At 34.4% G+C, this 23,392-nt stretch overlaps 1 protein-coding gene across 1 annotated transcript; it reads right to left on the bottom strand.

Moving 5' to 3' along the window:
- Nucleotides 1-494: 494 nt before the first annotated feature.
- LOC150086273 (GPI alpha-1,6-mannosyltransferase 2-like) lies at nt 495-21,976 on the bottom strand. Its single transcript, XM_090374844.1, has 3 exons — nt 21,843-21,976; nt 6,914-8,047; nt 495-755 (listed from the first exon to the last, which is right to left on the bottom strand). The coding sequence occupies exons 1-3, from the start codon at nt 21,927-21,929 to the stop codon at nt 495-497; spliced, it is 1,482 nt and encodes a 493-aa protein (XP_090230970.1). The 5' UTR covers nt 21,930-21,976.
- Between the last annotated feature and the right edge of the window lie 1,416 nt (nt 21,977-23,392).

Below are 23,392 nucleotides of genomic sequence, written 5' to 3'. Positions count from 1 at the left end.
GTTTTGTTCTTAGGAATTTTTGATGCATCAGTTACTCAGACTATGTCGCACTAATTCATAAGGTTTGTCATGTATTAGTAAAAACCCTATAGTGCAAAGAAACTGCACTGACCAAAAAATGTAAGAAATAGATAACCATAAATGTATAGGAACTCACAGGGACTTAAGACACCTACAGGCTTATAATGTACACTTTAATTGTGGTCAACTCTAAATAATTAGCACAGAATATAAATAAGAGCTTGTAAAATAACACCTCCAGTGAAGGGAAATACTTTTTACAACTGATCCCATTCTGCTTTCAGTGTCACATTTCAAGTTTCTTTATACCATCAATCATTCTGAACAGTAGTAACTTTATTTAGTACAAGTTTTTGATGAAAAATATACTACATTATATCCTAAAATACTTCCATACAAAAGATTCATCAGGTAGATAAAAATAACTATAAAAAGACAACAAAATAATGCTAGTTCATTATTATCATTTATAGTCATGTCCAAGGAAGAAAGTTAACATGCAACAAAGTTCCTAGTATCAAATATGCAAAAAAATACAAAGCAATTAACTTTGAACTTAAATACTCAAGGGAAATTCCTTTCTCCTTGAGGTTTAAATTCCAACAGAAAGGCACTATAGCTGAGTCCTTGGATTTTTCACTGTCTTTTCGTGGACAGAATCCCGGCTTACATGTATGAAAGGCTGCAATCCAGTACAATACAGGACTTGAAGAGGCAAGAAGTCTTGTTGAAACCTGAACATAAAAAAAATTCATGATTATCATTTTATTAAAAAATCATCACCATAACAGTAATAAATTATATATCGTGTCTTTAAATAAAACTTTATAAGTTGAGTTATAGTTGTATAGGTCTACAGTGATGTTTGAAAGTGCATGCCATGAACAAAAAAGAGATAGACAGGCAGGGGTTGGCAACCTTTCAAATAGTGTGAAAATTCACTCTAAGGGCCTCACTTGTTGGTATTAAAGTTATAAAAATAAAACCACTGCCATTCAGTTTAGATGTATAAAATTTAAAATAGAAAAAGTTACCATATTTACAAAGAAACCTGACAAAAATTATGTTATACCCATAAAATTTTTAAGGCAAACATACACTGTCCACAAAAAAAAAAAAACACACCTGTATGCACATTGATTTGCACTGACATCACTGCCATAACAGTGTTTCAGTGTCCCTTTTTAGCCACTATGGCACACTTTTCCACCAACAAATGAAAGGCTGCAGTAGATATAGTCCTCCATTTCTACTGCAGAACAGTAACCAGTTAAGCTGCCAATGTGGTATGTGTTAGTCTGTATCTCACCTGACATTCTAATTCATCCTACACGTGATTCACATGCTTCAAACCATTCTTGGATTTTTGTTTCAACAGGGCATCCTGTTGAAACAAAAATGGGTCTGTAAAAAAAAAAAAAAAACCATCCCACACCATAGAGAGTGTGGAATTGTCCCACATATTAAGGTAGGTACTGGCATTTATGGTTTCCCACATAACCAAAGGCCATACCCTGAGAAATAGTTCCACACCACAATCCCCTCTCTTCCAAACTTCAGTGCTGGCACAATGCACTCCAGAAGCAGCCATTCTCCAAGCATCCTCCAAACACACTCACCCATTTGATTGAAACAGGGTGTAATGAGATTCACCACTCTATAGAATCAATTTACACTGCTAGATCAATTAAGCCATTCACTGAACCATGCAAGGTGAGACTATTCTCTCCCATGAAAATAGGTTGTGGCTGTTGGTAGGTTTTAGGCATATCAACCAAAAAAAAACTGTCCACATCATCCATCCATCATCTCCAATTATTTGAATAGTTCTTCCTTGAATTTATTCAAACTATCCACTTCCACAATGACAGGGAAGTTTGTTCCAATAATCAATCACCTTGCTGAAGGCAAACTTCTGCACATTTATCTTGCACCCATCCTCCTCAATTTGAATTTGTCCCCACAAGGCTGAGAAAGAATGCCATCAGCATTGAGCTTGCTCAATCTATTCAAAGCCTTAAACACCTTAATCAGATAACCTTGCAGGTACTTAGTTTTCAGATGCTGCAATTTGCAGAATTGAAGCCTTTTTTTTTTTTGGTAAGACTACCCTTTTGTTCCCTTCACCTCTTTGCCCTTCTCTGCACCTGTTCCTGCAGATCTACATCCTTCCTAAAATCAGGCCTAGGGACCTGTATGTGGTACTCAATATGCAGCCTAATCACTGCTTTGTACAATGGTGTAATCACCTCCTTAACTTGCTATCAAAGTTCTGCAGCCTGGCTACACTGTTCAGAGAATTTAGACCATATTGTGCTGTTGTATATATCTGTATAAGTGTGTTCAGAGGCCAATCTGCATGTTGAGGGCTGAAAAAAAATCCAGAAAAACTCAAGTTGGGTAGGATCCTACTTCCTCTACTTGCAGCTAACTACAACCTCAATTAAAGAGGACTTTACAACCCCCCCCCCCATTATTGATCAGAACCAAACCTAGACTCCCCAAAAGAAGTGACAAATTTCAAAACTAATATACTGTCATGGAGGACCTGAGACTGTGGACTCTGTAGTGCGTTTGCACAGACCTCAAGCGATGTTGCCACCTTAAAAGTGCTTGTTAATGCTTTGCTGGAATGTCTGAATAAATTATTATAGTACCCTTTCCAGTACCTTCTAGTTATATGGAGTAAGCTTCTTTGGTCTTTCTGTGCATTGCTGGATGATGGTAGAAGTATCACATGTTGATTTCATAATAACATCACTGATGGTCAACTTTTGATGATGTACACTGTCAGCAACGTAACATCCAATAATGACTCCCCTCCCCTTGAAATTAGTTAGCTCTACATGCCATGGCAAGAAAATCTAATTTGTGTGACTCATACACCTTATATACCTGAGACGGCTCAAAGGAGTATGAAAACGGGTGTGGATATTTTTGGGAGGATAGTGTATACTCCATGGAATTTTGACAAATCTTTTGTGGAAAATATGAGACTCAATTATATTGAATTGAAAAGAAATATGCCTAATTTTTACTACTTGTAATCATGACTAGCAAAACTGAAGGGCCAGCTTGCATAATTCAGGTATTTAATAGGAAGCATAATCCACTTCTGTTAGTCAAACAGCTCTCACAATGAGCTCCCATGCAGTTCACAAAGGCTAATCGTAATGCCTTGGGATAATAAATCCCACTTCTCTACAAGAGCAAACAGTGCATGGAGGGCCCTGAGAGAGTATAAAAATTTGTTATTTAGGAGCAACTAAGGCCATATTGCTCCGGGAATATGCAGTGGTCATTCCCTGACCTTTCCGCATCTTCTGTATTTGGTGGTGACGGGCTCGAACCCCAGTCTAATCAAGAAGCGTGTGCTACGTACTGCTGTTCCTTCCCACCTAGCTACGGAGGCACCGAGTATAAAAGTGCTCCAATTCATCTTCCTATGCATGCTCAGTCAGATCCAGAGATCAGGCTAGCCACTCCATCCAAAATATATCCTCGATGAAGGAATTCAGCAGCTAGCTGAGTTCTTAGGCTGTGAAAGAGCTTATTTTCCGTGAAAATGAATGCCAGACTTATACACCTTTGCTGTATAGGGCCTATATTCATTTTCGGAACATCACACAAAGCTCAAGAATCTTGTCCCTATACCTTTAAGCAGTCAAAATGCCTCTTATTCAAAGGTGATAATATTTTCAAAGGTGAAAACGGTGTATTAATTCATCATGATGCATCATCACACCACCATCATAATAATCCATTTTTCTGATGTTAGAGAGGTAGGAGCATGTTCCACATTCTCTGCAGATCAAGAATTGGCATCAAGATTGAATCTCAAGCCACCCCCAATTGTTCTTTAGTTCCAAAAACTGCTGTCTACACAAAGTTGTGGGAGGAGATTATGACATAAACCTCTCCTTTCTTCTGATGTGTTGTACTAACCTCAACAATTACAATTAATTGTAATTAATTGAGATCCATAAAACAGCACCATTCACTTCATAAATTTACAGTCTGTTGTAGTATAAGCTTTTACAGCCCAGTTCAAGATTTATCATGTTAAATTACATAATAAATCTTGAACACAGCTTGCATAGTGTGAAACTTCATGTGAAATTTATATAACTACATTTAAAAAAATGGTTTTAACTTACAAATTGTAAATATTTAAAACAACAAAATTACATACATAACTGTATATAACAATACAGTTTCTAAAATAAGCACAAGACAAAGCCTGTCTTGTGCTCATTTTAGAAACTATATTGTTATAGGGAACAAAGTCCTCAAAACAACAAGAGAGAAAGGAATATACATATATATAATACAGAGAAGTATTTATTATCAAACAAATTGATTTAAAGCTTTAATCAATGTTCAGTTTAAAGCAGCAGTTCCCAAACTGTGTGATGTGGCTCCCTGGGGTGCCACACGGATATTCTAAATTTTCGAGGGAAACACAGCGATACTCGACATCTGTTGGAAACAGATGTCGAGTATCGCTGCAAACTACTAGATCAAGCTAGTTCACGGTTTCAACATTACTTATTAAGTTGTATGGACCTAACTACTTAATAAACAGAACTGTTAGGTATTTCTTTTGGCCTAGGGTCACCATGAAAAAATTACTGAGACACTAAGGGTGCAGTGAACCGAGAAAGTTTGGGAACCTCTAGTTTAAAGCCTCTGTCTCATTTACAGACTTGAAATATAATGTCCCATTTACTATACTTTACATAATTTAACTGATTCATTTCTAACTTTGACAATACCTAATATCGCAAATTGGCAGTGTCATTTAGACATCCTCTTTTATTTACAACATGATGGTATTTACTTAATATATACAAATCGATAATGACATGCATCAGAAATGAAAAATTAACTCACAAAAAAGATTTAATGTATTTAGAGAAAACAATGCCAAGATGTACACCCCTAGGGGAGTGCAACTCAACACTTTCCCTTGGTATACAAGTAGGGTTTCAGTTTTATAAGTTTCCCAGTTTTTGAAGCATTCTACAGCTTTTAATCTGTATGCAGTTTTTAAGAATATTTTTAATATGTACATTAACAGCCAGTTAATTTTAATTATAATGCAATGTTATTTGTATTTTATCAACGGTAAATTGATCTATTTATTTTTCACTTCTGATAGGTTAGTGTTCTAAAGAACAATAGTGTCAATTTTGTAAGCAAATAGTTTGGGAAATGTATGGGGACAAAAGTATCATCTTCAATTCCAAAAGACTTTCCATAGATTTTTAGGCAAGTATCCATCCATCTGTCTATAATAACTCGGCATCTAGTGGCTGGATTTCATAAAATTTTACATTTGGCTCTTTTAGTAAGATTTGTCAAGCCGGCCCAAATTTCATTAATATCGGACCAACAGAAATCTGGCAATTATTATTTCTTTATCCACAGGGTCGTACTTATGTGTTTCGAGGCCCAATACAAAATTTTTATAACAATAAAAATTTTGTATTGCCAAAATAATTTATTTATATAACATAATAATTAAATACAAGTATTACATAAAATACAAGAGTTCCACAGAACAATAGTTTAAACAACACCTGTATGGTACCAAAATTAACACATTAAATAAGAACTATGAACATAAGAATATTTAATATATTCTGTCTGTCCAGCCATTTAAAAACCCCAGACTATCCTACAACCCATATGCAGACAACTTTTTTAAACTTCGTCAGAATCTAACACCAGTTACTATTCAGTTAAAATTTTTTTTCCTTACTCTTAATTTTGCAAATTTATCAATTATGTCATCATAATTTATAGAGTTCGTTACCTTGGACTCGATAAATAATAACGATAAATCGGACATTTTGTCCTGCACTAAATTATTTTGCAAATAGTTTTTTATACTTTTTAGTGCTGAAAAAGACCATTCACCACTTGCATTTGTCCAAGGCATTGTGAGAAACGTTTTCAGATTTGTTGCCCGTGTCCATAATACATTTACAACTGCCTCTCTCACATACTGTACCAAGAAGTCGCACTGGCCAACTGCTTTCTTGTGTCCATAGCAAGTGGAAAAGATTAAGGCATATTCCCGACACGGACAATACACCGTGGTCAACTGTGTTCTACTGCAAGCACCCTATTAAGAGAAAGTAATTTTTCTTTATTCGGGAAATTCAACGTGTTTTGCAAAAATGAATCACCCACAGTTACAGTAAATTTCACCTGTCTCTGTTTACATGGTAAGTAATGTGCCCTAGTTTGAACCAGAGTTTAAAAAAAAATCAATTTTAAAAAATTTAGATTACAGATGCCCCGTGAGACCCTCTATGGCAAGGCCCGAGGCTAGCACCTCGTGCCTATTCATAAGTACGGTCCTGTTTATCCGTCCATCTGCTTGTAATAACTAATCTCAGTGAATGGTTTTTCATAAAATTTTATGATTTGGCTCTTTCAGAAAGCATAGTTAAGCCATTCCAAATTTCATTAAAATAGCTTCAATTTAAATCCAGCAATTATTATTTCTTTTTTCATAAGTGCCTATTCATAAGTACGGTCCTGTTTATCTGTCCATCTGCTTGTAATAACTAATCTCAGTGAATGGTTTTTCATAAAATTTTATGATTTGGCTCTTTCAGAAAGCATAGTTAAGCCATTCCAAATTTCATTAAAATAGCTTCAATTTAAATCCAGCAATTATTTCTTTTTTCATGAATATCATATAAGCTATTCATATACCATATATTGTAGTTGAAGCAGTGGATATATTTGTTGCCACATGCTGATTGGAGAATGAATGGGCAATATGGCAGATGTACAGAAAATTAAATAAATTATCTATGGAAAGTCCACAATACACCTCTTATTAAACTAATTTTAAAAAAAATAAAAAAAGATTTACCTGTACATGAATAAAAAGGAGACTTATGACTGCCAATACTGCAGCATGTATAAAATAAACAAAACACTTGCCATTCTCAAAAATACAAGAGTCTGCCTTATATATTTTAACTCTAACTCCAAGTCTAATGCAGTAATCCCAGTTCTGTGCAATGTACCTAACAGCACTCAGAATAATTAGAGTAATTATAGGAACTGCAATAAGGAAGTTTGGCAACTGCTTCACTTGATAATACCTGAGGAATCCGACATCCCAATATTTATTCTGCACATAACCATATGATAAAGGAAGTTTCTGAGCACACCACATACTAGGCTCTGTGCCTGCAATCTTGTAATCTTTCTTTAAGGCATAGTCTTTTATTTCCTGAGATAATGCTGGTGATAATGATTGAGGAACACAATACAAATGACTTGCATAAAGTTGATAAATGATTAGTGGTATGTAACACATCATAAATTCAATAAACGTTACTGAAAACCAGCTCTGCAGAGCCACTACTCTATATCTAATTGTTCTTCTACCTGGCACATATAGTTGTAAAATAAAATGCTTCAATCGGTAATAAAAAACAAAGCCACTAGACACAATACCATTGGATCGTGCAACACAAGAAAGTCCAAATAATATGGCAGCTAATGCAACCTTTCTCTTTTCCACAAGAAGCATTCCAGTAAAAGTCAAAAGAGTAAAAATTGATTCAGAATAGCAAGAACTGAAGAAAATGCTAGCAGGATTTATGCAGAAGAACAAAGCTGAAACAAATGCATGCCTTTTATCACTCATCACTAGTATAGTAAGTCTATAGAGAATCAATGCAGAGACAATGAATGATACAAAATTAATCAGTACACCACTGACCAGCAAAAGACTATGGAAGCTGCAAACATTATAAAATACCACATTCAGAAGACGTGCCATAATATGCATGACACAGGGAAAGAGTGGGAAGAAAGCAAGTGTATTTTCATAAGTATAACCATAATGAGCAATATGCATGAAATACTGTGCATCCCAGTTCCTGAATCCTCCAAAAAGAAATGACACTATATTATCACCAGCAGTTTTGTCTTCTTGACCTGGACTGCGAAAACAATCAGCTTCATGATCTGGTATGATGATATTAAAAATTATCTAGAAAGAAAAAAAAATATTGTTACCAAAGTAACATTAAAAAAATAACCTATTTACAGATTACCATTTTTACATTAATTTTAAAAAGATAATTTAGTAATTTATAATAATATAATATGATATAAAACATAATAGTAATTCCTTGCAAATCTAGCTTTAAAAATATATTGGTGGGAATGGTGATAGAACAGAAATTAGCACTAACTTCTCTGTAAATAATAGCATAATTAAAATAGCTTGAGCACTTGAATACTTATAGGGATTATTAGTAAATTAATAAGAGGAGTTTACCTCAATATAGTACGTAGAACACTTCCGTATGATACCCTCCAGAAATTAAAACGAAAAAAAAACGACAACTTACCGGTACATTAAAGTAAAATATAAATAATCAATTTAACACAATTCAAAATCAATTTAACACAATTAAAATTCAAATTAACGCAATTAAAAGAATCTAACGAAAATATTCAAAACGATTTTTGAGGAAGGAAAATCGTTTTGAATATTTTCGTTAGATTCTTTTAATTGCGTTAATTTGAATTTTAATTGTGTTAAATTGATTTTGAATTGTGTTAAATTGATTATTTAATTATTTATATTTTACTTTAATGTACCGGTAAGCTGTCGATTTTTTCGTTTTAATTTCTGGAGGGTATCATACGGAAGTGTTCTACGTACTATATTGAGGTAAACTCCTCTTATTAATTTACTAATATTATTATCAATGTAGAACATATTGAGTATTACAGCTCTGATTCATACTATCTTATAGGGATTATAAAATAACATCTATTAGTGATGGACATAATTGAATAATCAGTAAATGACAGATTTCAACAATCGAATGATATAATCAAATGAAACAACCAAATGATATCACTCGATTGTAATCAAATGATTTGTCATAATTGCCTGATTTTCCATAATCAAATTAATCATTTGAACAATGAGTATAATAAAATGATATACTATAATTTAAATAATCAATTATGACATCTCGATTACACCCATCACTAACATTACTAAAAGTACCTGTGAGAGTTCAAATTTTGGAATATTACTATTTTATATATATGCTAAATTTATCCACTGTCAGATCTGCACAGTTCAATTATGTGCCACTAAATGTAGGATGACTATTTATTAATGTTTGTAAAAAGTAACACAATCATTTATCACAATGATTGTGTTAGTGATTATTTATTAACATTTGCAGAGTAGCACGATCATTTATCACAATGACAGGAGTGTAATGAGACTAGTTAGTGAAGTACTGGTATGTACAATGCTGAAGCTGTGTTATGAAAATATTGCCATGTGCATAACGTCCACTGTAATCCAAGTTCCAGTAATGCTCTGAACAATTTGATAAAATCTCAGACCACAAGTTGCACATACAATAGACTACATTAAGCTAATAAAGAAACCACTGTTGAAGTCAAGTCTGCATTGAACAGAAATCCAAAAGGTACCAATAGTACAAGCATGGATTCTCATCAACTGGAGGTGCCAGTATAGGAGGAACTTCGAAAAATGCTTAATACCCTTGCAGATAAGATCTTCTGGATTCAAGCTCTTTAAGCAGATGGCTACTTGTCTTGATTTCACACTATGATTTCTTACCAAGTTAGAAGAGGATGGAGCAAATACTTAACAACAACATATCAAAAGAACTGATGATATTAATAGCATGGAAGAAAGATGCACAGGATTAAAATTATCAGAATATTCTGAATCTTACAATAATTATAAATTTATCTGTAATAAAATTACAGAGGTTAGGCATGCTAAGACTGTTCCTTTTACTGCTAACATAACCAAGAATTCCTTACTACTGCTCTTTGTGATCTTATAGCTAAGGCTCTAAGAGCACAAAGAGCAGTAGTAAAGAATTCTTTGTTATGTTAGCAGTACAAGGAACAGAATCAACCATACTGATCCACTTGATACCTAAAGAAACAGTATTATAACCTCAGATTGGTTACTGATAAGCTAAATAAACATTTTGTATCCACAATAATAAAGTTATTATTGTGGATACACCAGATAAAGTTTTACACTTGAGGATGCCAGTAGCCTAGCAAATACTAATTAGAAGATGAATGATTTTATGATAACTGAGAGGTACTAACAGCTGATGGAATTTATCCAATGATACTGAGGAAAACTGCAAAAGAGATTAGCAAAACTTTGGATATTATAACAGAGAATCCTTATATCAGGTGAAGTCCCTATTGGCTGGAAATATATACAAACATCACTCCTATTTAGAAAGGTGGCCCAATGGTAAAATTAGCAAATAGATATAAGCTTGACTTCCATGGGAAAAATATGAGAAAATTATGGCACCCTTAGTTAACTTTCTGTCACTTGGACACTCAATTTTAACAAAGATACTCATGTGATCAATGTGATCCTTTTTTTATAATTAAAAATGATCAAATCATGTGATAAAATTTTTTATAATTAAAACAAAAGAGGATCAATGTGATCCTCAAGAGAAAAACCAATAATAATAATAAAGAAAGTTATATTTTTTTAGAATTTTCAAGGCACTAAACCCCAAGATTGAAACCCAGACACAATGAACGTCTGTATTTCTGTCACTTGTTCACGTTCAGCCAGATAATTCAAAGCTTTATAGCAAGGTTAGACATCTGTCATTGGTGTCTCACAGATGACACATGGCAATGGAAATTGCCTAAAAGAAAGGTAGACACTTTTACTCACCTGGCATCTGTTAAATGCAAACAAAAATTTATTGTATTGTAATTCATGGTAGATCAAGATGAAAACAAAAAATACAGACAACCCCCATATAATATGGTGCTTCTATAACAAGGTTTCGCTCTAACACGACTGATAAATTGCAGCAATCCTTGCACAACACGGTACTCAAATAACAAGGTTTCGCTCTACCACGGTTTGAGAATTGCTGGAAATCTCGCATAACATGGTATTTTTGAGCTTTTGTGTTGGGAAAACCCTGCTATTATGTTAGATGTAATTTTCAACGTTTCCATTCCTTTTTGTGAATCCCTGCTGTTGACTCACTAGTCGTTATCGCCTTTGTGATATTTTTCTAAAACACGTTTCTGAAGGTCACATTTCTGTTAGTGTAATCAATTATAAATGGGTAGTAAACTCGATCTTCTTGCATTTGCTATAGTACCAATAGCTGGAATTATGTGGGTTTTCACATTATTATGGTGAAATGGGTTTCCCCCTTATATGAAATATTCAATCATAAAAAAAAAAAAAAGGATAAATTTTCAGAAACTCGTTACTCCGTATCGTGTTTGTTGCAACTTGTGTGTGCCGGGTTCTTTGTTATTAATTGCTTATCATTTTTACTGTTTTAAATTTTACAACCAAAAAAAAAAAAAAAAAAAGTCAAGTGAACAGAAATATAAATTAGTATGGACATATTACAATACTTATTAATTAAGCTATATATGTAAATGTAAATTTATTTTTATTTTGCTAACTGGAAAATATTATTCCAATTTTCAGGTATCATTTAAAGCAGGGGTCCACTGTATTTTGTTGAGAGATCCCTGAGTTAGGTTCTGTGCTATTGAACTTGTGCTTGTTTGAGATCATAAAAAATAACTGTGATTTCGAAGAGTGCAGTTCATGACTTTTAAAGAGAGCAGAAGGTACACGAAATCTAGATGCTGCAGAAAAGATTGTGCTTAGCAGCAATGAAGAGGAAGAAATTAAATGAACGTACATTATCTCACATATGCAAAGAAATGATGCAAAAAAAAAAAACAACAGACTTCTTCACTTATGTAAACTCCAGAAGGAAGGGGATAAATCAGATTGGTCCACTTGATGTTGGTGGGTTGACTGTTGATGATACGGCTCAGATAGCTAACTGAATGAGTATTTTGCATCTACATTCACATATGCGGAATTCTGTAAGGAAAGGGAGGACAGAAGTTTACTAAACTCTAACAGGGAGCTAAATGATTTTGTAATAATGGAGAGCAAAGTGGAGGAGAAATTGTTGAAGTTAAACATAAAAAAGGCACCCAAGGCAGATGGAATCTATCCAGTTATATTGAAGGAGGCAGCAAGGGAAGTAAGCAAACCCTTAGCCATAATTATGAGAGCATCCTTAGATTCAGGGGAGGTCCCCATGGACTGGTGATGTGCAAATGTATCCCCAATTCACAAAAGGGATTCAAAGGGTGACCAAATAATTATAGACCTGTTAGTTTAACTTCTGTTCCGGGGAAAATAATGGAGTCACTGGTTAAAGAAGTAATGCAGGATCACCTAGACTAGACTGCAGTAATAGTTCAGACACAGCATAGGTTTGTTAAGGGGAAGTCTTATCTTACCAATTTGATTGGATACTACGATGTGGTCACAAAGGAACTGGATACAAAAAATAATTTTGATATCATATACTTGGATTTCAGGAAAGCTTTTGATACTGTTGCACATGGAAGACTGCTGTACAAATTGGAGCGGTATGGCATTAAGGGCAAGTTGCTGCAATGGATAAAGGGATGGTTGAGTGGGAGATGGCAGAGAGTGTTAATCAATAGAGTGCAGAGAGTGTTAATCTAGAAAAGTTGGGTAGATGGGCTGAGAAGTGGCAACTGAAGTTTAATACTGGCAAATGCAAAGTACTGCATATGGGTACCAGTAAACCCAGAGAAATATACCAACTATGTGGCTTTACACTCGGGGTAGTGGAGAATGAAAGAGACGTGGGGATAATTGTGCAGTCAGATATGAAGATTTCTGAGCAGTGCAGACAGGCTGCCAGAGTAAGTCATGGAGTTTTGTCAGTGATATATAGGAATTTTTCTAGCAGAGACAAAGAGGTGATTATACCTTTGTATCAGGCAATGGTCAGGCCACACCTTGAGTACTGTGTACAGGTCTGGAGGGCTCATTTTAGGAAGGATGTAGAGTTGCTAGAATGAGTACAAAGAATAGCAACAAGACTGGTGAGAGGAACAACGGGGTTCCTCTTACCAGTAGAGGCTTAAATTCTGTCAGTTGCAGCATCTGGAGACTAGTCACCCGCAAGGTGATCTGATTGAGGTGTATAAGGCCTTGAACGGTTTGAGCAGACTTAATGCTGATGGGATACTTCCACTTGCTGAGATTAAGAACCTGAGAGGGCTTAGATTCAAACTGAGGAAAGATAGTTGTAGAATAGATATGCAGAAGTTTGCCTTTAGCCAGCGGGTAGGTGATTGCTGGAACAGACTTCCATCTGTTGTTGTGGAAGTTGATAGCTTAAATAAATTTAAGGCTGAACCAGACAAACATTTGGAGTGACCGGATGGGTGAAATGGAAACGGTTTTTTTTTTTTTTTTTTTTTGCTGGTGCTCTATAAGCTTGCTTTCTTGCATCATATGTCTCAACTAATGCTAATATAAGTATCACAGTTTGTAAGGTAAGATGTTTGTTAAGTTATTACTATTTAAGTTACTACTATTATAAAAATAAAGTTAAAATATTACTATTATTATTACTACTATAAAAATTAAGTTTTCGATAGTTATAAAAAAAATGGCATATTTTTGTTAGCTTTTGGAACGTAACTCTCCTTTTTACCCCCCCCCCCCTTGTACTGGTTCTTAGTCACATGTAATGCTGTTTCGCATTACACAAGATTTTGTGGAACCAAACTACCATGTTATACTAGGGTTACTTGTACTGTATAACGTGTTAAAGAATACCTGAGCAAAGGTAAATGAGAGGATTTGATTTGATTTTAAAATTTTAAAAAAAAAGTAACAGAAAAATTTTTAAAAAGTGAAACTTGTCAGATACCATGTCATCAACAGAAAATTAAGGATGTCATAGAATCATCTATACAGGAACTGAATGATAAGGGAATCACAGCATAGCTTTATTACAGGAAGATCATGTTGAACTGATCTAATTAGCTAATATGAAGTTGTTACTAAAGAATTAGATAGAATAATTCTGACATAATTTACTTAAATTTCAGTAAAGATTTTGATACAGTTTAATATGAATGACTGTTATATAAACTGGAGCAATTTATACTGCTCCAATTTATATAAAAATCATTCATGTGGCATTAGGGGCTAGTTGCTATTATGGATAAGGGAATCATTAAGCAGTAGCAGTTATAAATGGCCACTGCTTAACATCCATGCTCTTCATGGATAACAGTTATGAGTTGGCTCCCTCAAGATTCAGTGCTGGATACTATATTGTTTCTAATATTTAATAATGATATTGTTATATAAGTTTCAAGCTTAACATCTAGATCTTCTGATGACAGAAAGGTAGACAGGGTGATTAATGACAGTAACATGAACAGGATCTAGATAAATTATTTGTATGGGTTCAGAAATAGCAGATGAGGTATACACATAGGAAAATGCATGGTCTTGCTACTGGATAGCAACCATTCTAGGGTTTGGCACTGCCAAACTCAAGATATTGATAATGACAGCCCAGTTCATAGAGTTCTGTCAATGATACACAGAAACTTTACCAGTAGAGACAAAGAGATTATTATTCCATTTTATAAAGCATAGTGAGGCCACTTCGTGAATACTGCTTGGAGATCCCATTTTAGGAAGATGTGAACTTATTGGAAAGGATACAGAAAAGAGCAACAAGATTAGTTAAGAGCACAAAGAGGCAATTCTTATGAAGCAATAATTGAGTTACATAAGTTACAGTGTATGGAACCCAGACATCTGTTGATGAATTTATTGCAGTTTTAAAGTCTTAAAAGGGATACTAAACCAAACACCAACAGCACCTGCACTCAGTCACATGATTCATGTAAGGGTGCACTAAATTAAACAGAGGGCTAAATTTAAATTTAAATTGTAGAATAGATGCACAAAAATTTTCCTTTAGTTAAAGAGTGACTACAGGAATAAACTCCCAGCTACTCCTGGAGGCTAGAAGTTAATCTAAATTTAAGGAGGAAACAGACAAATACAGGTAGTTCCCAACTTTATGAGTTTAATTCATTCCTAGCACATGCTCATAAAGCAGGAATTTATTTCCCATAGACGTAATGTTAAAAACAGGGGTTACGTTCTGTTGTTGTTGTTGAGTTTACCAACACATAGGCTGCTAGGGCCATATTATGTCTTTCGAATGGTGATTATGAAATATTAGCTTCATTGTAATAACTATATTTTATGATATATTCCTATACGATTTAGGAAAGTAAATAATTCTTTTTTATTAGGATCATCTCTCAGAATCTGCAATAAATTTATTGATAACTGTGTATTATTAATTGATTTAAAGGTGTTTAAGCAAATATTTAGAAGGTGGGGACAGTCCACTAACAAATGGCAAATGGTCAGTTGTACATGACAAGATGTACACTGGGAAGGGTTGTCATTTGTTAATAGATACAGGTGAGTGAGGTACGTATGCCCAATCTCTAGCCTTCCTAAAATTGTTTTGTTTCGTCTGATGTCTCAGAAGCTGGTTCTCAATAATGAAATTTGACTATAGTAATATTAAATAAAGGTCAACAAAACAGTGATTTATGCTTAAACAATGATTTATATGTCCACAAAAATGAAAACATAGTCTTTAAAATCAAGCAAATTATAATAATAAAGAAATTATTTTTGTCATAAAAATGTTAAAGAATGTTTATTCTTCATCATCTTCACTGGTAGTTGACAGCTTAAATAAATTAAAGGCTGAACTAGACAAACATTTGGAGTGACCGGATGGGTGAAGTGGGCAGGGTGTTTTTTGGCTGATGATCTATAAGCTTGCTTCCTTGCATCATATGCCACAACTAATGGTAAATGTGCACTCATTGATGGTTCATCACTAAGCACTCATTGCTGGTTTGTTGAAAGCACATGGAGCCATCTTCTTCTTCTTCAGAAATGCTACAAGAGTTGTTTGTTTCCAAGGCAGTCTTCTCTTTTTGATATAAATTTCATGATAGCATGCATAAGAATTTTTTTAAATCTGTGGCAACTTTTCTAGTGCATTTGAAATTTGAATCTTGTGACTCAAAAATCTCAAGTGCTTTTTCTATGCGTTGAAAAGCTTCGTCATGAAAAGCTTCACCCTTGAGAGTGAAGGCACGAACAGAAATTTCAGCTATTAAATCTTTTTCCTCAGCTTCTTTACATTTTGCCATTTCAAGGAGGTCTTCATTTGTGAGCCCTCCATTGTATGCTTGAAGCAGATCAGTGATGCCAGTTGTAGAAACCAAGCTGCAATTAGTTAGCAATATTATCGACCACTTCTGTTTCATGTTGTATGATCTCAGCTGTAGTAGTAGTACTGTAATGTACTACTACTATAGCTATACTATAGTATAGGTGTAGTGTACAGTACATTATATGTGTACATTACAGTGTACTAAACCATGAGCATAGCTATACTATTGTATAGCTACACGCATGGTTTTGAAATTCCGAATTTATGAATGTTTAGCATTTATTTATTGCAATTAATGTTCATATTTTCGATTTTGTTGATACCTGAAAAAAAAAAAACAACTCAAAGCAGGAACTGCCTGTACTTGAATGGATAAATAAAGTGAAGGAAGTGACACCGAGTAGCCCTTTTTTTTTGGCTTATGCTATTATATAAGCTTGCTTCCTTGCATCATTTTGAAGTATGAACAATATGAACAGGGATACAAGAAACTGTCATTTGATCAGAATCAACAATATGGGTCAGAAGTTTGTTTGTTATTTGGTTTTTAGGAGCATTAGCAACTAAGGCCATATTGCTCCGGGGATATGCAGTGGTCATTCCCTGACCTTTCCGCATCCTCCATATTTGGTAGTGACGGGCTCGAACCCCAGTCTAATCAAGAAGCGTGTGCTACGCACTGCTGCTCCTTCCCACCTGGCTATGGAGGCGCCATGGGTCAGAAACCTATATTCCACTCGTCAAACTCCTGTTCATAACATTAAAGCAAGTAGTGTGTGAATTCACTGCTTATTTCATCCTTGGTTTTTTGAGGAACTAACATTACAAGAACCAAAAATGTGTACCATCACAACAGCATGACACCACAGGTTGTCATCTACCCAGATCACATCCCTTTGCAAGAGGTAAGTAATCAGAGAGATTATACTTTCAAGTTAAGGAAATCCTCAATGAACAGGCAGGGATTTCATATCGCTTTTCATGCATATGGGCAGGGCCATGCTTGATGGGGGGGAATGTATTGTGTGCACGGCACATAGGCACCAGTCTGAGGGATGCCACATGTTGCAGTTCAGACAGTGACAATTTATTTGGTTTCAAGTGATGGCTCATTATTGCAAAAATGTAATTTGCAGCAAAACTTTGTTGACAATCAATGCACTGTTATACAGCATTTATACAACTGAAAAAAAGTTGAAAAATAAAATCAAAATTTTTGTCATTTTTAAGGTGTGGAAATGGTTAATGTTTCTTTATGGTGGATTCTTGATGTAACTGAATTTACTAGAGGTTGATTTATTGGTGCAGTGCCAACAATTGTTACTGACACATTTGCAAATTTACTAAAGCTATATTTCTGTCTGAGTATTCTCACATTCAAGAATACTCAGCCAAAATAAACAAATTCTAGGATGACTTTGAAAGTATGGTCAAGGGTGGGAAGAGTGAATAAGTGTATTTTTTGTAAATTTAAAAATAAGTGAAATTAGTTTTATTATTATATATATATATATTATTATTTTTTTTTTTTTTGTTTACTCTGGGACCACCACATGGTCAGACGAGTTTACAAGGTAGAGAGAATACAAGAAACAGCACTGTATTCAGTAGTCATGCAGAATTGAACCACCATGTGCTCTGAGTAATCATGGTTCAAGTCTATGTGAACTACACAGCCTTGAACAACGATTACTAAAACCATATGCACTTATGTGCCCTCACCTCTGACCACTCAGTTATGGCAGCCATCTTAGGTGTGAACAAAGAGACTAAAGCAGTGGTTTTCAACCTTTTTTTAATAACGGCACCCCTACTCAATTTTCTGCCTGTTAGATCCGATTCTCTCTCTGTACGTATATATATATAAAATATTAAAATATATATGTTATATGATAGTTATTACAATAATATAATTATTAAAATTATATTTCATAATACAAATTATATATATACAGTATATAATTTTATTCTTTATATAGAGGTACTCAGTAAACATCAATTATAGATCACCACAAAATTAAAAAGATACTGTACACCTTTTTATAATGAAATGAACAATAAATTTTAAAAAATATAAGTTTAAGTAACTTAAACCCAAATTACATGGCACCCCGGTTGAAAACCACTGGATTAAAGTCATTAATATTAATATAGTAGCTGTTGTCTTATTTTTATTTTAATATACTTATTGAAATTAGACTGTTCTTGTTGTTTCTTCTTTGCTGAGAGGGTATTCCAAGCTTTATTACAAAACAGTAAGTATTCTGGTTTTTAAGCCATTTCAAGAAAACTGTCACACTTTCAAAACTGACAATTAACAGAGGAAAAAAAATAATAATAATTATTTCAACAATAAAGTCCATTGACATTAATTCAAACAACTGCAATTTCCAATGAACTTTTCTTACTTTTTCAAATATAACTTTTTTATGAATTTTATTAACTCTTCCTTTGACTAATGCCAATGGAGGGCATTTTTTAGTAAATCAAAATTAATAAAGATATTTTTGATTCTACAGTGTGTCAGACTAGATTAAGAAATTTAGCAATAACATCTATAAAAAATTTAAATATGTGATAACCTTCATCTGCATAAAGTTATTAGACAATTTTAATTTGTCAAAGCCAGAAATATGACCTTTGTTTAAATTTAGTTAAAATAGTGTTGTCATTACAAATTTGATTTACTTGTATTTTTATATCCAAATATGTTATTTATAAAATTAATAAATATTTGTTGTATATTTTTATACATATATTATATTGAAATACGTTAAGGGCTTTAGCCTCGGACTGAAAGAAATTTAGACAACGTACAAGTTAGTGCAAACGCATCATATTAGTATGCAGCTAAACTCTGAATAAGCAAAAATATGCAAAGAAGGCATCGTTTAAGTTATATTTCATATTAGAAGAACTCTTTATTGCATACCTTCACAACGAGTTGCCATGATATTGCCCTACTTCGAATAAGTAACGCTTCACCAAAGGAGAAGACTGTTGTTACTTATTCTCAGCAGATACCACCACCCAGCCGGCATCATTTCAGGGCTATTTGGCCCTTCTTCAGTGGGTGGGTGGGTAGGTAAGTACCCTATTGATGCAATGATGACAAAACAGTTATTGAAGTATTGCGTCACTAGGGTACCTACCCACCAAAGAAGGGTCAAATAGCCCTGAAACGGTGCCGTCTGGGTGGTGGTATCCGCTGAGAATAAGTAACAACAGTCTTCTCCTTTGGTGAAGCGTTACTTATTCGAGGTAGTGCAATATCATGGCATTGTTGTGAAGGTATTCACAATATGAGATATAACTTAAACGATGCCGCCTTTGCATATTTTTGCTAATTCAGAGTTTGCATATTTTTACTAATTCAGAGTTTCTAAATTTTACGAAGTTTCTACCCATTCACTTTGTCATTTTATGTTAATTCATTTACCGTTCTAATGTTGATATATTAGAATGTGCCCATAATTCTCGCCATCTTTCACAGTTGGAGGCCTAACATATAGCTGTGGCAGGTTCCACCATTAATTGCAATTCTGAGACCCACATACATCCTATTATGGAGGCCATTATTTTACATCATGATGAGAGATGGCAGGTTAACGACAGGGCCAGTGTATGTCACACCATTCTAGCAGAGTCTGACGGTTGAGTATTTCATTGTTACCCTTGCTTCTTTTCACCACACACGATCCACACTTGTTAACACATGTGTAAGGTTATACCTCTGCACAATATAAGGACTTATCATGTATTTCGTTTAAGTTGATATAGAGGCTCATCGCCTTGAAAGCTTCTTCATGCTTATTTTATCGCTTTTATTTGCATGCATGTTTTATTCTCTTTATATTAATAGTTTTTCTTTTATTATTTATTGGCTGTATATTTTATATTTTGGTTTTAATTTGTATGCAGCGTATTTACATTATATTATCTATCAGCATCCGTGTACTTTATATTTTAAATAAATTTTACTTATTTTGTAAAATTTATTTAAAATATAAATTTTTCATTATCATTAAGTAATCTGCTCCTGATATCTTTTTAACATCTGAAATCTCAAGTGCATGTTCAATATAGTACTCCAAAATTTTAATTCTTCTGAACAATATTTTGAGAGACATAAGGCCTTAAGCACCAGAAGTTCGTATTAGCAAAATGATGCAAGGAAGCAAACTTACAGAACATTAGCAAAAAAAAAAAAAAAAACTACCCATCACTTCTATACATCCCTCCTAACAATCTGTCTAATTCTTAAGTTTATTCAAACTACCCACTTCTGCAATACCAAATGGTTTGTTCCAACAATCAATTACTCTCTGAATGAAAGCAAATTTTTGCACATCTATCTTGCAATTACCCTTTTTCAATTTAAATTTGTGTCCCTTTATATATGTTGTCCAAGAAAGAGTGAGGTTGCCGTTAGCATTTAATTTACTCAATTCATTTTAAGCCTTAAACACTTCAATCAGGTCTTCTCGCTGGTGCCTAGTATCCAAATGATGCAATTTGTAGAACTGGAGTTTTTTTCTTAAAATGAGGCTTCTATACCTGGAATACGCATTAATGTGGACTAACTATGGCCTTATACAAGATAATCTCCTCATTGCTTTACAAAAATTCCTGTATATCATTAACAAAACCCTAAGAACTACTCTAAACAGGACTTACACCTAGATCTTTTTTATTCTCTACTATCTTGGGTGTGGTATCACCCAAATTGCAAAAATTTCAATTATTAAAAAATAAAGAAATAACATTAATAACAATTGCAATCACAAGGGCTCACACTGGTGAGTATGGGCTTGGCACAACCAGGGTCGTGACCTGGAATCATCATCATTCTTCTCTTTCTTTCTTGGTGATTTCCTTCTACTTCTGACTCTTGTTCTCTCTCTCTCTCTCTCTCTCAGGGTAACTCAGAAATTATTTTTTGACTGGTGCAGCAAAAGCCTCTGGCTTCTATGCACCATAACCCCAGGGGCTCACATCTGGTGAGTATGGGCTTGGCACACCCAGGGTCCTGAGCAAGATATCATCATTCTTCTCTTTCTTGGTGATTCCTTTCTATTTCTCTCTCTCTCACACAGGGTAACTCGGATATATATATATATATATTTTTTTTTTTTTTTTTTTTTTTTTGGCCGGTGCAGCATAACCCTCAGGCTTCCTTGCACCATATGGCTAATAATAATTATATCAACTGATAAAAAGGATAGTACACTGTAAGCACTATTCAAAATGCAAATACTTTTTTTCAAATATTGAAGTTCAAATCTGAAGCCTGTCAGACAAAGCCAATAGCGCTCCTGCCAAAAAATGGGGTGATGCTACTGCCTAGTCAACTATTCCTCCATTCTCCGGCAGTGATAAACAGCGAAACTAATATAGGAAAACTAACTGCGAGATCCTGTTGCCTGAACTTGACATGCAAAACCAGCAAGCTAATGTAAATTTGTGGGAGGGGGATGAACAAATGGATGAAGTCAGGTAAGCTTTTAAGGCTGAAAAATAAACGGGCCTGGCTTCCACGCACGACTTCGCCTTCATTAATACTGAAAACAAAAATATTGAAATTTACAAGTGAACTCTGCTATACTACAGCAATAACTGATTCATACTCACCTGAAGAACTATTATAATTACACGTGATAAAAAAGCATAATAAACAATTTGCTTCTCTTGTTTATCCAGTACAATCATACCAAACATCTCAACGTTTAAATGAAACGTGTAATTGTTCTGTCATTTCACACAAATACCTGTTATTCTTACAGCAAACTTGTCATGTTCATTGACTAGTCGCCGGTTATTTAAAAAAAAAAACTCAAATAGCTATTTGCGTAAAAACGCATCATTATTACAATACAATTCAACTAAAATCACACGTTGACAGCTCTAACAAGTGAAACCTCAAATTTTCATTTAAATTTAAACAGCACCCCCTAGCGATGTAATTAAGCATCAACTAAATAAAGCACCGTGATATATCCTAGGAGACAAACATCTTGGCAATCCATGATATGGAGGGGGGGCCAATAGACCATGATGGTTGGTTGTTGTAGGGTTCTAGGTGCATCAGCAACTTAGGCAATATTATGTCGTATATAAAATGCCTGCAAATTGCTTGTGTTCTGTGATCGATTTGGTGTTTGCTAGACGAAAAAGGCGAGTTACAGAGTAGAAAAAACCACGACGCCCTCGCCTGCGAGGGACCGATTCAGCCAGTTACGAAAAAGACCCAAAAATTTCCCTGCATCATTGACGAAATTCGAACTCTGGTCTTTTGTACCTGATGTGGGAAGGACGATGATTATAACCACAAAGGCACCACGACAGTGAGTGTTACTTTATTAATGTAAAATTCATATAACCCAAGGGGCTCACATCTGGTGAGTATAGACTTGGAAAACCCAGGGTCCGGGGGTGGATATCATCATTCTTTTCTCTCTCTCTCTCGGTAACTCGGGGAATTTGTTTTTTTTTTTTTTTTGCTGGTGCAGCATACGCCTCAGGTTTCCTTGCACCATAAGGCTAATAATGATAACAATAACTGGAGTGCTTTTGGCTGGTGCAGCATAAGCCTCACGCTTCCTTGCACCATATGGCTGATAATAATATCAATATCAACCTGGATTCAGGGATGAGACCAGTCCCTCACGATGACAGTATGCCAATTCCGGTACCTATGCAGAATGGACAATATTCTTTAGAAGATGAATATCCACTCCTCACAGTAAAGTTTGAAAGCTGTTTCCTTGCATAACGGGGATTTAAAACCAGTGGTGTATTCGGGCCGGAATGCACCGGAACAACGTTGCGGTACTTTTTTCTAAATGTCATAATAGAAAATCATTAATTTATGCACCTAATATTAGGAAAAAATGGCATAATCAAAGGGGAGGGAGAAATATCTATTTTATTCATTGCTACTAAAAATATATATTAATAGTAATCTTTAAAATTAATAGATTTCTTTAAAAATTTATTTAAAAACAAAAATATAAATTTCGCAATGAAACTTGAACGTTTCTTACCAAAGTACAATGTGTTAGATAAAGAGATCCAACGAATGAGATATACTCTGATGCGTGCGAACGCTGCATTTTGATTAGCCATGAGCTGAACGCTAGAACTGGTTGTTCTATGAACCGTGAGTCTGAAGTCTGATTCAG

This window comes from Mastigoproctus giganteus, chromosome 5 (genome assembly GCF_048544385.1).
Source record: "Mastigoproctus giganteus isolate SK-2022 chromosome 5, ASM4854438v1, whole genome shotgun sequence".
Taxonomy (NCBI): domain Eukaryota; kingdom Metazoa; phylum Arthropoda; class Arachnida; order Uropygi; family Thelyphonidae; genus Mastigoproctus; species Mastigoproctus giganteus.
The sequence above is the reverse complement of the archived record's forward strand: the minus strand, read 5'-3'. Positions and strand labels throughout refer to the sequence as shown.